Source organism: Haemorhous mexicanus, chromosome 5 (genome assembly GCF_027477595.1).
Source record: "Haemorhous mexicanus isolate bHaeMex1 chromosome 5, bHaeMex1.pri, whole genome shotgun sequence".
NCBI lineage: Eukaryota > Metazoa > Chordata > Aves > Passeriformes > Fringillidae > Haemorhous > Haemorhous mexicanus.
In genome coordinates this window covers 69,126,380-69,141,260 of record NC_082345.1, presented here as the reverse complement: position 1 = coordinate 69,141,260, position 14,881 = coordinate 69,126,380, and the positions used below count along the sequence as shown (strand labels likewise).

At 45.6% G+C, this 14,881-nt stretch overlaps 1 protein-coding gene across 2 annotated transcripts in view; it reads right to left on the bottom strand.

Annotated features, from left to right (window-relative positions):
- Window positions 1–14,881, bottom strand: part of FRMD4A (FERM domain containing 4A) — a 275,296-nt gene that overhangs the window by 199,534 nt on the left and 60,881 nt on the right. The window contains exon 1 of one of the 2 annotated variants that reach the window (XM_059847480.1): window positions 11,077–11,511. The exons of the other annotated variant lie outside the window; for it this stretch is intronic. Coding sequence (XP_059703463.1) covers window positions 11,077–11,142 — 66 coding nt within the window. The 5' untranslated portion in view covers window positions 11,143–11,511. Of the gene's footprint in view, window positions 1–11,076; window positions 11,512–14,881 lie in introns of those variants that run through there. 2 annotated transcript variants of the gene reach the window in all.

Sequence of the window (14,881 nt, the reverse complement as noted above, 5' to 3'; positions counted from 1 at the left end):
TCTTGTCAAGCATGATGGGGTTGGCATTTCCCACAGGGAGCCTTTGCCTGCATCAGCAGAGCCCCTGAGACTGTCTGCTGGAGAAACAGAGCAAAGGTGGCAGCAATTAGCCTTGCTGGGAGCTTTCCTGATTAAAAGCTGAGTCATGCCAGAGTCAGGACCTCGGGGGTGAGTGTTTCAGGCAAGAGCAGAGTAGCAAAGGTGTCCCTGTTCACCCCATCCAGCCCTGAGTGAGGCTCCTGCCCACACCAGCCCCCTTCCCCAGGAGCTCTCATATTCCTGCAAGCCTGTTCTCCTTCCTGCAGGTCCAGCTCATGGAAATAGCAGCTCTGTAGATAGAAATTTATCCACTAGAGGGGACAAAGAGCCACTAGACACATGGAAATGTGTCTGTAAGCCATCAGGCTCCAAGACCAGGCACAGACAGTCCAGTGCTACCAGCATGAAACACCACACACTGATAATCTCCACAGGGGAAAGGGGAGCATTCATTCAGTCATTTCCACAAACCTCAAGTGGTTTTGCCTAGATTTTTAGGTCTTGCCAATGAAATGCAAATCTGTGTATTGCTCAAGACAGCTGAATGATAATAAAAATACTCTTCTTTACAGGAAACATCTTACACATGTGAAAAGTAGAAGAAATCCATCCATTTTCATGTTACTGGAGCCAATTCCAGTAAGATCCCCATAAATCCCACTGGGCCTGACTCCTTGCTCCCTCACTGTGCTGCACCCCAGGCACAACTCTATGGGTGCCCTCCATGTAAAACTGGAGACCTGGACCCACTAGGACAATTTCTTCTGTTTCATTCCTCATTTTCCAGGTGATATGAACATGGGGAAAGGAAGCCAAAACCCAATCATCAGGACTGTGGAAACCATCCAGGAGGATGAGCTGTTTGCTTTATATTTTTTCTTCAAAGCATACTGGTAGGTAACTGTACAGCACAGCCTACTAGAATTCATTTGGTAGGTTGCCTAAAGGTAGTCTTGTAAAACATTCTCCCATGAGGGTCTTTCTAGCTGTTCCCAGAGGATGAGTTTGGATGTTTGTGGCAGGCATAAGCACATCCAAGAGCACTTCAGCCCATCAAATTCTGAATTTGCCTCTGGAGATCCCCCTTTCCCATTTAGGGGGCTGCAGATGCAGATTGAGATGACCAAGCTCCTCACTGAGTCTTCCTCTAACTGCACTGTCTGCAGAGACCATCTCCAACTGGACAGCACAGTAGGAAATCAATCCCCAAATATTCCAAGGGAGCATCCTGACCTTACCTCCACAGACCCTCAGAAGGGACACACTGTGTTTACTAACTGCTGAAAGACAAGGCTCTTTAAAGCAGTGGATGCTTTTCAGTACTAATTGCAGGCTGCCAGGAGCAGTGGCTTGTGGTAACACTGCATCAGAGGAAAGTATATCCAATGGATTGCTATTTGGACTAGATTTCTTTTTTGGTCTTTAGTGAAAAGGAGAGAGGAACCATTTACTGCTGCAAAGTGTGTCTTGTATTTGTAACACAGGAGTCAAGTTTCAAGTCAGGGAACTCCCAGAGGAGATCAATGAATGGAAACCAGGGACAGCAGTGGCACAGCCTGAAATGCAGTGAGTGGTATCCATCAGATCTATCAATAAGACATTGTATTGTAAAATTGAAAAGTCACTCACTGCAGAAAAATCCACTTAAGTTTGGTATTCCATGAAGACACAAGTATGGCAACAGATTGAGGGGGAAATAAGGATAATTTGCAGCTCCTGGCAGTATTTCCCACCCTGGACAATATCTATGGTTTGTCAGTAGCAAAGCCAAATTCTTCCCTGGAGCCCTGATAGGGAAACCACTTCTATTTGAACTCTTTAGCAGCTCCTATTAATCTTTGTGGGATTTCTTACTTACTGTAAGCAATCCTCCCTAGCAATTCTGTTGGAAAGACGAGAACAGAGCTTCCCCAGAGCTTTGGGGCTGCAAACCCTTCAGTGACTTAGCTTACATTTTATTGCACTCGGAATCAGTCTGCAAAGGAAATTGCCTTGCTGGGAGTGAAAGATGTGCAGAGGTTGTCATTGCAAATCCAGCTTGCCTTTGATTTAAAAAAAGCTAAACAATTTTTCAGTCTTACACAGTGTTTTACAGAGAAATGTTATATGTTATGATCACTCCAGCCTGGGGAGGGATGTGGGAAAACACACTGGGTGCAGCTCCATTCCCATGGGAGTCCTTTCCATCAGAGCTGGCAATAATCCAGCAGCTTACAGGGGTGAGAGAGAGAGGCCCTTTGTGGTCCCCAGCCACAGAAAGCCTGGGGGCTTCCCCTGTGTGTGGCAGGGCTGTGTCACATCAGGGTCCACATGCACCATCCTGTCCCTGTCTCCCCTGGGCAAGCATGGGAGTGCCTTTGCTGTGTGCAGGCTGAATATGAAGGTCAGCCCCACACTGCAACAGAGATTTGTGCTTTGTTTCTCTCTGTTTTGGTGCTCTGGGTCATGCAGTGATCAAGATGGTGTTGGACTGCAGCATGTCCATCACTGGTACCAGCAAAGGCCATGGGGAATTTGGGCTCCTGTCACAAATTTACATGGTGCTGCAGCATGGTTGTTGAACCACCTGCAGCTCACAGATATGTTAGCAGGTCTGACTAGCATAAGCCTCATCAGAAACCCAGAACCAAGCCCTTCTGGACTCACAGCTGATGCACATTGCTGAAGGTTGACACAGAATGTTATGTCAGGTGGTCCTAAATGTCCTCATTTTCTGGCATCCCAGCATAAATATCTGCATGGTTGCCCATCAGCTGCTCTGTGTACCTCAGCCTTGGGTGTTCATGGGGCATGGCTGGCAGAGCAGAGTGTGAAGCCTGGGATGTCACCTGCTGAGCCTGCACCCAGCCAAGCACTCAGACCCATCATCAGCTGCTGTGTCCACCAAGCCAGCAAGTTCTTGGCTCAGCCCCTACTGAAAATCATGACACAGGTGTAGACACCCCAGGAAATATCTTCAGGAAAGAGGACAGAGCAACCTGCACGCCTCCTCTTCCCCTCCTGCCACCAGGCAGGCTGTCTCAGAGCAGCCTCCATCCCACCTCCAGTTCTCTCTCCTCCTCTGACCTCTCTGTGGTCCTGGCTGGGGAAGGTGGTCCCAGTCTTGGAGCACCCAGGCAGGTGGGCTCCTGGAACACCCTGTCCAGAAGAACAGCAGCAGATAGCAAGCAGGGCCTCTGCTAGATGGAAGGACATTTCCCTTGGGTTTTAGTGGGCTGGCAGGTCAGTTCTTTTCCCACATAACTCACAGAGACAGTAATTAATTAGGGAGGGAACTGGCCTGACCTCACCGCCCTGGAGACACGCCCCTGTAAACATCACGGAGGGATTGAAGGGGCCGCCTCTGACTTCCAGGGCTAATATAAACAAAGAAGGAGATATTTGGCAACAAAAGCACATTCCCACATGGAGGCTGTGCAGCAGGGGTGGGTGTGATGCACATACGAGCAGGCATGGCCCTAGCTGGGGGAGGACTGCCCAATATTCCTGCTGGGGGTCTGGTCTAAAGCCTTTGCAAATCCTGCTCACTGCAATGAACGTGTGAATACCTGGTACATCTCAGTATCAAATCTTAAAATGTGAGCAGGATATTCCTCTGGAGTGCTCAGCACTGCTGATTTGCTTCAATTCCTGAAGAAATAGGGGTGTGCTCAGCACAGCATGGAAGGTACTCAGCCTTGAGCTGGATTTAAGCCTTGAACAGGATATGTGACATATGGACTATGTCAAACACTGTGAAGATAAATGCTTCTTTGTTCTGTGCAATTTTCTCTCTTTTAAAACTTCATCCTTGTTGCACTGCTTTGATTAATCTTAATATATTGTGGGAAAGCATATGTGTCTGTGTAAGGGAAGGAGAGAGAGCTGTGTTGCCCCAAGAGAAAGCCACATGAATAGCAGAGAGACCAACATGTCCCTAAAGAAAGGAGGGAAGTAGAAGACCCCTGAGAGATGTTACAAGGGGGTTTTTTTAAGCTTTGCCAGACTTGGTAAACAGCTTCTCAGGCAAATTATGTTTTGTAGCTGAGGTCTAGCAGGCATGGAATAATGATGACTTTTCTCCAAGTGGGGAGAAAACTGCATCAGGCTGAAAGAGGAGCTGCTAACACTGGCAAAACACAAACCCAGCTTGGTTGTATTTTGTGTGTATTTTCTGGGCAGATAAAGAAATGTGAAAAGTTTGACTCTCTGGATCTTCAGTCTTGGACTCCTGGAGTCTCTCCCTGTAATGCCTATCTGTTCATACAACAGCCTACCCCAGCTGAAAGACACACCTGGAGTGGCATTTACTTCTCCTAACTTTGGTCCCTTTATGTGAGGTTGTCACTTGGACTCCTTTTGTCATAGCAGGAAGGAAATGGGCACTGGCAAGGTTTGAGACACCAGACCTGCTTTAGCTGCTTATTTTACTGGGGGGGTTGAATGGAACCTGAAAGTGTCAATGTCTCCCCACCAATTATGAAACAAACATGACAACTGGCCACTCTTTGTCTGCCTTGCCAGCTCTCAGAGGCTCTCCTCTGTCTCTTGGTAGCTGTATTTAATTACCTGGTGTTTGCTAACATCCCTTTTGGCATTCACACTCCCAGCTCTTCGTTCTCACTGTCTCATGTCTGTGTGTGGTTCAGCATGGTTGGCCAAGCCTAGGCTGCTCCACAGAGCTCTTCTGTTCCACAAAGGCTCTCTGAGGGTCAGCAGCACGACCTGACTCTGCTGGGAGTGAGATGGGAGCTCTCTGCAGCTGATGGCACTGTGTGGGGGGTGGCAGCACAGCACTACAGCTTTTCTTCTGCTCCAGGACTGTCCCTGGCAGCTGGATTCCTGGGCTGGGCTCAAAAAATGACTCAACAAACTCATAAAAGGACATCTACTGTGGGCTGCTAAATTTGAAGGTGCTACTTGTGGGTCATGAAACTCTTGAGAACAAGGAACTGGTTGTTGAAAGGTAACTGTGGTGATTGTGGTTATGCATTTACTCTCTTTTAGCTGTCTGTAGGGACCTGATGTTATCTGCTGCTCAAGACATGGTGCTGGTCTACATCATTCACTGGGAATACCTGATGTGATTATTTTTCATTTCTCAGTTTCAGAAGTGTCTAAACAAAACCTGAGGCAAGCTGCCTAATTAGATCTCTTTAATGGCACAATCCTGCTAAGCAACCTCAGCTTTTACTGCAGGTCAAGGGGCCTGATTCTGCTTCTCTCCTCTGCACTGCCATAACTCATGCTGACTCCAGTGATGGAGGGGGAAGCTTTAAATCTCCTGCAAACTGGAAACTGAGGAAAAACTGGGGGATGCTGTTGTTGCCAGAGAGAAAGTCATTAGGAGCTGCTTCAAAGAACCAATTTCTCAGATAAATAACACATGGAAATACCCATCATATTGCAGGGGGTGAGGTTAGCACCCACACTTCTGCATTATGTATGATTTGTGACTGCTCCTGGTACAAACTTCCTTCTTGCTCTTGAATTAGCAAGCCCTGGCAGCCTGGCAAAGCCTCACAATTTATTGCTGCTGCAGAGGTTAATGGAACACTTTACATGTTGATAATGTGCTATTATTACAATGCTTATTAAGAAAAATGTGAGACAGACACCAGGAGTGGATAGCAACTGCAAGAATGTTTGTTTGATTACTGCAGGGAGGGGAACTGCTGCTTGCAGGGCTTGTGGTGCAAACAGTGGTTGAGTTCATCACAACCATCTTCCTGCACCCCTTCTGCCTCCAGAGTGTCCTCAGCCCCAGCCATGAGGATGGCCACTGTTTACTAGTGTAGATGGCATGAGAAAAGGGGAAGGTTAATGGCATAATTGCCCAAAGAATGGACAAATTTCACAGCTATCTATGCCAGAGCATGCTAGGACAAGATCCAAAGTCACACTTCATCCTTGGCATCAGAGATCTGTGAGACACTGATAGCTGGATTATTCTGCAATAATGTGGAGTTTTATAATCTGGAGGAAACAAATCACCAAACTGAGATTCTGGAAGTTGTATTTCTACTCCTTTCTAAGTGGGAAGATGGAAAAGGAGGCTGCTTAAAGGGGTCCATGTCCCTCTGTCTCAGCTTCTCTATCTGTAAGATGAAAAATTATCAGTGCTGATTTTATTGTTGTTTCACTATTATTAATAAAGAGCCAGGTCAACTAAATGCCCCTCCCTTCACAGCTCAGTTTTAAGAGATCTGTGGGTATTGGTAGCCACCACTCCGAGTCCTTACTGGGACATGATGGCCTTGTCCACCTCATAGTGCCACCCTCATTGCCAAAGTCCACCAGGGAGCTCTGTCTCCTGTGGTGCCTCTGGCCAAGAGACCTGACCCTCATTTCAGTCCCTTCAGGCTTAGCATTTGAGTCCCTCTCTTTCAAATATCCAGCTGCAGATCTGCCTGGATACAGGAATTTGACTCCCACCTTAATTCCATTTCATCCCAGGTAATTTCTTCTGAGTTTCATACTCTTGCTGTGTTGGTGTTGAGCCTGACAGAACCTGATAGCATGGGGAGGGAGAAGAGCAGCTGTTTCTCTGGGTGATGGAGGAGGCTGGAGCATGGCAAATCTGGATTGCTACATCCACCCAGGACAAAGCAATCACAGCCCCTCCCCATGCCAGAAGGCCCTCACAAATTTAATTTCATAAGATACTCTGATATATGTACACATACAGGCTATATATGTAGATATGGATATTTAAAAATATCTTTTAAATATTTTTATAGGTACATATATAGACATATATACACGTAAGTATATATTTTGCTGTGGAGTGTGGTGAGAAGAAGCCTGAGGAGCCAGCTGTGAAAACAGATGTTTGCAGGAATGTAGAAGGAGCTATGGAGTGTACTGTGGATATGACAAGATGTGTTTGGATGGGCTCTTAGACCCCAGGAACCATTGGAGATAAATAGCTTGTTGTATTCCAGGTGATACCTGGAGTGGGCCAGCACACAGGGTTCATGGTTTAAAGACTTCATCTGAAAGGTTTTTTCCTCTCCACTACAGCTCCATCATGTCTATCCTCAGTCTCCTTTGGATGCCAACTGTTTGACTACCTTGGCCTCATTTTCCTAACAGGATTATTATCCCTTAACTTGTTTGCTTGAAAGTCTGTTTTAAGCAGGTCTAAAGCCACATCCACAATGCAAGGAAAAGCATCCCTTGGTGGGGCAAGCTCCACAACCCTTCTCACTTTCAACCCCTTCCAGACATCCCATGCATGCTGGGCATGGTATACCCTGGGGGTTTGCTCTACCTGTCCTAAGGCAAGGCCTGGAAGGCAGCAAGGTTGATCCTGAGGTTTCCCTCAAAAGTCTTGTTCACAGACTGCTCAAGAATACTCAGTGTATCCATAGGCAAGAAGAGTTTAGCTCAGGGAAGCCTTTCGCAAGCTATGAAACCAGGATTCAGAGCCTGCACTTCATATCCAGACTCCCTTTTCCCTGCAGCACACCCGAGGGACCTGCTGAGCTTGTCCCTGCACTGCCCCCCTGCTTTGGTCCCTGTCTGTCTGTCCAGCTGTCTCCAGGCAGCCAAGCCCCAGCTCATGGAGTGGCTGGGCAGCATCCCGCCGGTGATGACAGCGAATTATGAAATGTCATGTCAGAGGCTTCCCTTTTATCTCATCTCATCCAGCCCAGCAAAGCTCTCCAGTGCCCTTTGGAAACAGGGGAAGGAAGTGTCAGAGCAGCACCAGCTGCTTCTCTGATAGCAAGCAGGATGACAACGTGGCCAGAACGCCGTGTCCTGGAAGGAAGTGGCAGCTCGTGCCATGTAGATGCAAATCTCTGGTCTCCACAAAAAGAAAGAAAAAAAAAAAGTTTTAAAAAGTGTTCTCATGTAATACTAGCTTACCAGAGGAAGTGTTTAACACATCTGCTGGCGAGGCTTGCCATCATCCCTGCAAAACAGCTAAATTCACTCCAGGTGAGTTCCTGCAGGAGAATTTAGCTAGAAAGCTTGTCCAGAGAAAAACTGGCCCAATCCTATAGTTTTTCATCAGTCTGCATTACTGCAGAAGCCAAATTGCATCAAGGTGTGTTAGTCTGAACTGAGCATGTCTCAGCTTTTGTTAGAAACTGGTGGTTGCTTCTCATTCGTTGTCTGCTATAACCTTTTACACTGTGACAAAATGGGCTTGATAGTTTGGTACAAGCAATTAAAGTGAGCTTTGTCAGGGTCCACTGATCCAGGAATGGGTTACTGCCCCTAAGGTCCAAGAAGCATTAAAACTAAGTTTGTTTGGAAGGAAAAAAAGATAACTCAAGGCTCCATAGACCACAATTTCCCAATTTTGTAAGTAATCACCTGGTTTGGAGCAGTGGAGGGCACCGAGGAGTTGGAAGAGGAGCATTATGGTGACAGATGGCTTCGCTCTTTCAGCAATAAACCTGACACAGATGAAGATGCATGGCATGGAGCAGATCATTCAAGATCATTCCCAGGAGGGTCCTGTTACCTCACAGTCTGCCCACAGCCCATCCAGCCTGACCAGGCTGGCCCCATGCTCCTCACCAAAATACCCATCTTGCTGCAGCAAAACACTTGGTAATGGATCACTGACCTTGGACAAATCTGGCTGCTAGAATGCTCTGTAACAGCCAGAGCCTGATGTTTTGCCCTTCTTTCATATTTACTTTTCTGTATCCAGCATATCCAGAGGTTATTTTTAGCATTGCTAAATGAATAGGTGGTTTAAGATCAAACACAGCAGCAAGGCAAGGTGATGTATGAGTAAAGCCTGAAAATTGTGACTGATAGTGGTGATTCTGCAGGTGGCATTTGATCTAGATTATCCAAAATTCTTCCTGCCTTAATTCCTAGGTAGGTTTTAGAAGAGCCCAACTAGCTGCAAACATAGCTGCTCATAAGGGAAAACCTTTTTCCTTGATTTGCATAGAAGCTAGATTGGATTCCCAGCCCTGAGGTGAGATGTGAAGCCTGGACACGCTGCCCCAGGCTCTGCAGAGCTGTGACACTGCTGCAGTGTGCCCTGCACAATGCTGCTCACACACCCCAGCTCCTCCAGAGCCAGCTGTGCCCAGGGGTGGCACAGCATGGCACTGCACAGACAGGCTCCTGCATCACAATTTCAGCTGTGACTGCTCTGTCCCAGCTGGGGGTGTTTCACTGGGTTTCTAGAACTACAAATTTGAGAGACCAGTTCAAAGCACAACCTGAGAAGAGCTCCATTAATTTCACAAACTGAGGTCACCGCTGGAGAATTTGACCCACATTTTATTTGGCCAACTGTCATTGCAAAAATCACCAAACACCAAACCCAGAAACTCGTGAGGAGATGCATTTGGATGGAATCAAGGCATGGACATTAAAACAGACAATGGAACATGAAGAGCCCAGAAGATATGGTTCCCTACTTCCCTGTCTTACTGGGCTGTGTGGTTCCCAGTAAGACAGGAGGCTTTTCATGCCCTTCAAACACAATCAGACACAGGTAGGATTGGTCAGCCTCAGTCAGCCCTGGCTTTCTAGATGTTGTCAGTCTCTGAGATTCTGCTTGGAGCTACCCTGTGACAAAGGGCTTTAAGCACCCACTGTTCAATGACACCTGTGCCAGGAGGGTCTCAGTCTCCCAGGTGTCAAACACCCAAGTCAGTGAAGCAAATAGACCAAGAGGAATTGTGCTGCCAAGTTTATCCTACAACATTTGCAAATACTCCATAGAAAGCACTGGCCCCTTCCCACACAGAATAACTTTCACAGCGTGCTGTGGTGGTGAGAGGCAGATGCTACATCTTTGCTTGTCACGGGGATTGAAATCCTCAGGGATTTTCTCTGGGGTTCACAGTGCTGAGAACTGGGAAAAGGAGTTGGACCCAGAGCAGCAAATCATCATCAGGCTGATTCAGATATTACAGCCCAAAGAGTACTTCAGTATTTTGTGCCCTATGTAGAAGCTTTCACAGGGCAGCCTCCAGTAATGTTCATCTACCTCATTCTCAGCCTGGGAAAGGGGTAAAGGCACCTTCCAAAGTACTGAGGGAAGATGCCAGCACAGAGAAACTTGAATCCACTTCACAGCACAGATGGACACTTCAATAACTGGACCACAGGCTAGAAATCTGGCAAGGTTCTCCTGTTTTTCACTTTTGTGGTTGATGCCTAAGATTCCTCATCACTGGACCCTGAAATTTGAAATATTCCATTTAAGGGATGCCAAAAACTCTTCTGAAAATTTGGAAGGTCACTTGCCATCTTATTTCTTATTGCTTGAATTCAGAGAGTACAGATCACCTTGGCATGACTTTTTCACAAAGACAAATGAACTGGCAATCCCTCACTATTACTTTCCACCCCCTCCCACCAAGAAACCTTCCAAAACACGACCATCTCTGACCTCTAGGTGAAATCCATCAAGCTGTGTTGGAAAAGGCAAGAATATGTTTGGAAATGCTTTGATATTTTTAAGAAACCTTAAGATGAGATGATAAAGACAGATTCTTATCTCAGATGTGTAGAAGTAGATCATGCATTGCTTCACTGAGTTTTGATGATTCCAAGGAAGCAATCCCAGATTAGCACTGGTTTAAAGTATTTTATACATCCAGGAGTGATAAACTGGATTATCTTGAAAACACAACTGTTTTGCTTGTTCCTACATCTCTTACAAAATAACCCAAGAGTCAAAATTGTAATCTAATAGCTGTCAAAATCCTAAAGTCAAGGACACTTGATGTCAAGCAATGCACAATTTCAATCTCTGTCAATGCAATAGTTTTACAGAGATATTCCTCAAACTGACCAAATCTCTCCTCCTTTTCACATCACATTTGTAGATGATACACAAAACCAGTGCAAAATCTGTCCTGTCTTGGATCTCACACTGCTCCAGTTTTGCATGATATTGCTTGCAGGAGATGCCTAACCCAAAACATATTGGTAGAGTTGGATTACGCACAGTTTATCAGGAAATGTAAAGAAATTAAGCCAATGTAACAGTTTGGATATGCCATAAAATTTGTATACTGCCTTCTGGATTATTGGAAACTCAATTTAAAAAGGGAATTGTGGCTTACTTACAAACACATCCATTAGTAGGTGCTCCAACGTCACTTCAATATCCTCTAATTTAGCTGCTAAAGTCATTGTGAAGTCAAACAGAGGAAAGCTGTCAGAAGTCGCAATCCAAAGCGTCTGTGGCCAAATCAGGTTCTCAGACTGTCACAAATGAGTTTCTCACAGATAAGGAAAATCCAAGAAATCGAAGGTTAACATCAGAGCCCAGATGACGCCTGGACTCGGTGCCGGCTGCCAGCCCTGCTTGCAGGACTAAGGATCATTCCATGTGTGCAAGATGGGAGCAGAAGCTGCAGCGTGTGTGCTGCCTTCCTTTCAGAGCTCCCCAGCCAGAAGCATGGAGTTATATCTGGGAAACCACAACAGAGGGAGGGAGAGACACACACAGAAGGAGAGAGAGGGGAGGAATGGAATAAACTGCCTTTGACTATGACTGATATTTATAGGACTGCTTGTTTTTGACTCCAGTCCATTTCTCTGTTCATTTCTGACCTTTCACAAATGGCCCAGCACACTGGAGCACATTGTACAAGAGGGGCAGCGGGTCCCACAGAAGTTGGCTGTGACCAGTGCTGGGCCAATTCACACAAGCACTCCATCAATAGTTCTTTGTCACAGCATACCAGGCTCTGCGCTCTAGCAGTGACAGAGGAGAGCACAGACGTGTAAAAAACAAGGAAACAAAAGTTGTTTGGGTACTAATTCTTTCCTAAGAGTATTAATAGATCCCCTCACCCACTCCCCAAGGCACTGGCGTGCAGTGGTGACTGCTGAGGTTACGTATGGAGGGGAATAACCCCAAAAAACACTGCGGAGTCTGACCCTGCAAACACTGCTTCTGACACATACTCCCACCACTCAACCCTTTCAGCTCTGCAGCATCCTCATCCCCTGAGCACTTCTCAGGACTAGACCCTTCTATTCACTGTATTTATGGAAAGTTTAAAGCATGAGCCCAAGTGCTTGCTGTTCTTCCACACATCTGCTCCCACTTAACTCAATGGAGAAAAGGATTCTTCTTGCTGAGCACTTTGTAGCTCTCACAGCTCCACATGGAGTGGGAAGGTATTGACGGACATGACCCAACCAAAGCAAAACCCAGTGGAGGTGCCCTTCAAGGATTTTCCATAATGTTAACTGGAACCAACTAGAAAGGAAACAGAGGCACAAAAAGGAGAAATACTGAAAGTCTTGATATGGCCAGGACTGGTGTCAAAGTCTTCTGTATCCTAGACAGTGCCAGGTTCATCAAACTGCCTTTCATTATGTCCACATTGCTCAGCCAAATTATTTTTTATTTATTTGACATGTACCCACATAGATTGAAACCTGAGAGTGAAATTTTGCATGTGATGTATTCCAGACACTGGACAAAAAATATCCATGAGTCTGCTCTGAAGGCCTCAGAAACTGAAGACCAGCATTCTAAAGGTGTGAGATGGATAGAGTTGATGGAGCTTAGAAGGACCTCTAGTCATAAATTCCAACAAAATATTCTCAGAGTTATAGCTGAAATCACATTTTCGGACATGCACCCATTAGCATCTGAACAGAAGCTGCCTCTGATGGCCCAGTTTTACTAGTCAACAACATGATGGACCATTTGGGACATGTTGTGATGGATGGTTTCAACAGCAGAGAAGGACATGTCATTCGTTTTCCAGCTGGACCAACTCTCATTCACACATGGCCCTACATGAGATAATGGGTTGACTGCTCCAGAAATAAACCCAGCATGGGAAGCTTGTCGACTGCAAATAAGCCTGTTAATCATTCACATGCTGCCCGTTCATTAAAGCTTTGACAAAGTGTCTGTCTTCACCAGTGTGAGTGGAGGGGTGTTTTAATGAGTGTGGATCAAGACAAAGAGGAATACATTTGGAGGGAAGGTGGTGGAAACCCAGGGAACCAGAATGCAGTGAGGCTATGAGTGAGCTGGTGTGCATGGCCAGAGGGCTCACCACAGACAGGATTTCATGTGTTCTGCCCTCTAGGAAGTATTTGCAGAAGAAAACCTGACTGCTGGTGAGGTCTTCATCCTCTCCAGCATACGTGGAAATTCAGAGATTCCAGGAACCTATGGTTTCTACACAACCAGGCTGGGTTCAGGGACACATGACTGGCCTTCTGCAGGTCCCTGGCCCCCAGAGATCAGTGTCTGGGCTGTGTCAGATGAGCCAGCAGTGCTCCAGCCAGACTGAATCATGCATTTGTCCACCTCTGACTGACCCAACTACTGTCCAACCAGTCTGACCACAAGAAGAAATTCACTGGAATCAAACATGTGATCCCTTCTGTCCTCCCCATCCCATTTATTGCACAAAGACTAAGTGTTAAAAACTAAAACACTAAATTAAAGATTCTTTTCTGTAGGCTCCCTCTGTGCAGTAGAACAGGGCAAGCATGTCACTCGTGCCCCTTGACTGTCCCTGTAGCTGCATTGTGTTGGTTACAGAGATAAACAACAGGAGACATCTTCCAGGGTCAGAACGCAGTGTCCACGTGACAGACTCTTTGACTCCAACACTGGCTCATTTTTGTCTTCACAAAGATGTATTTCAAGATTATTTCAAAACCAATGGAGAAAATAGTATCAGGCACAAGAAAATGGCTTAGGGGAACACATAATGCCTTTTCTGGTGCCCACTCAAGAAACACCTGGCACTGAAAACACCACGTGCTCCACTGGCAATGGCAAGGAGGATGGATGGATTCCTGGGTTCTCACCCAGGCTCAGCTCTTTGCGGCCTGGGATTCCCTTATTACAACAATATATATTGATACAGCAGGTCTTAGGCTCTAGCAGTTGCAATATCAGCTGAGAAATTTTCCTGCTGATCAATATTAACTATCTGCAGTGATGGTCAGAAGTTTGGGTAAAAAATCTGTTGCTGGGAAAAGTTGCTTTGGTGAAAGTCCTGTGGAATCTTCCTGACTCCCAGAGTGCAGGGCACTTTAGACTCCAGGGTATATCTCTTTCCTTTTTTTCATTCAAATTGCAATAAAATTTCAGATTCAAAGAAAAGCACAATGGGAAAAAAATGTAAATTATAGAAAATGTGCAGAAGAGAAAAAAGAATAATGATATTCCACTGATAACTGAAGCAGTTAGTGTGGCAGTGGTAAAATTATATTGATGGTGATAAAAAAGGGCACCAAAGTGTAGATTTCTACTTTATCTTAAGCTAAAGTGTAGAAAGGTGTTTCACTCAACCCCTTGAAAAAGCAGATAGCAGCAATCAGAGTCACAAAATCAGATCAAAGCAGAAGTATTTCTTCAAACATGTTAAAGCTCTGAATCTATCCCATTGGATCTCTTCTAGCTCTTGCTTCAACGTTGCTTACCCCAAGTGACCTCTTTTTTATGGAGATAGCCACTCAAATAGAGTAAACAAGAAAGAATTTCTCTGAGTTCCCCAGGGATTTTCCCCAAAACCTCTATGCCTGTGCATTTCAGGTGCGCACAGAAATGAGATCACATGAGACAATGAGAAGCTCTAACCCAGTTAATTCTTTAACACAGTAGGTCCAAGCAGTTTCTTTATTAAATCATTATTTCCATATTTTCTAATTTCTGAGAATGTATTACTTTGGCCTTTGCAAGCATGAGACCTCTTCTATTTAAAGCAGAGCATCCATCTGACAACACACCAGGGTATTTGTGCAGAACAGGATGTTCTTCTACACCCACATTTTCTCCTCACTTCCTTCCTAGTTTTCTTCGACCATTTGGGAATAAGATACCAGAAAAGAGCTCAAAAGGGGAGACTACTGTAGTATTTTTGCCAAAATGAGATTTCAGCAAAAT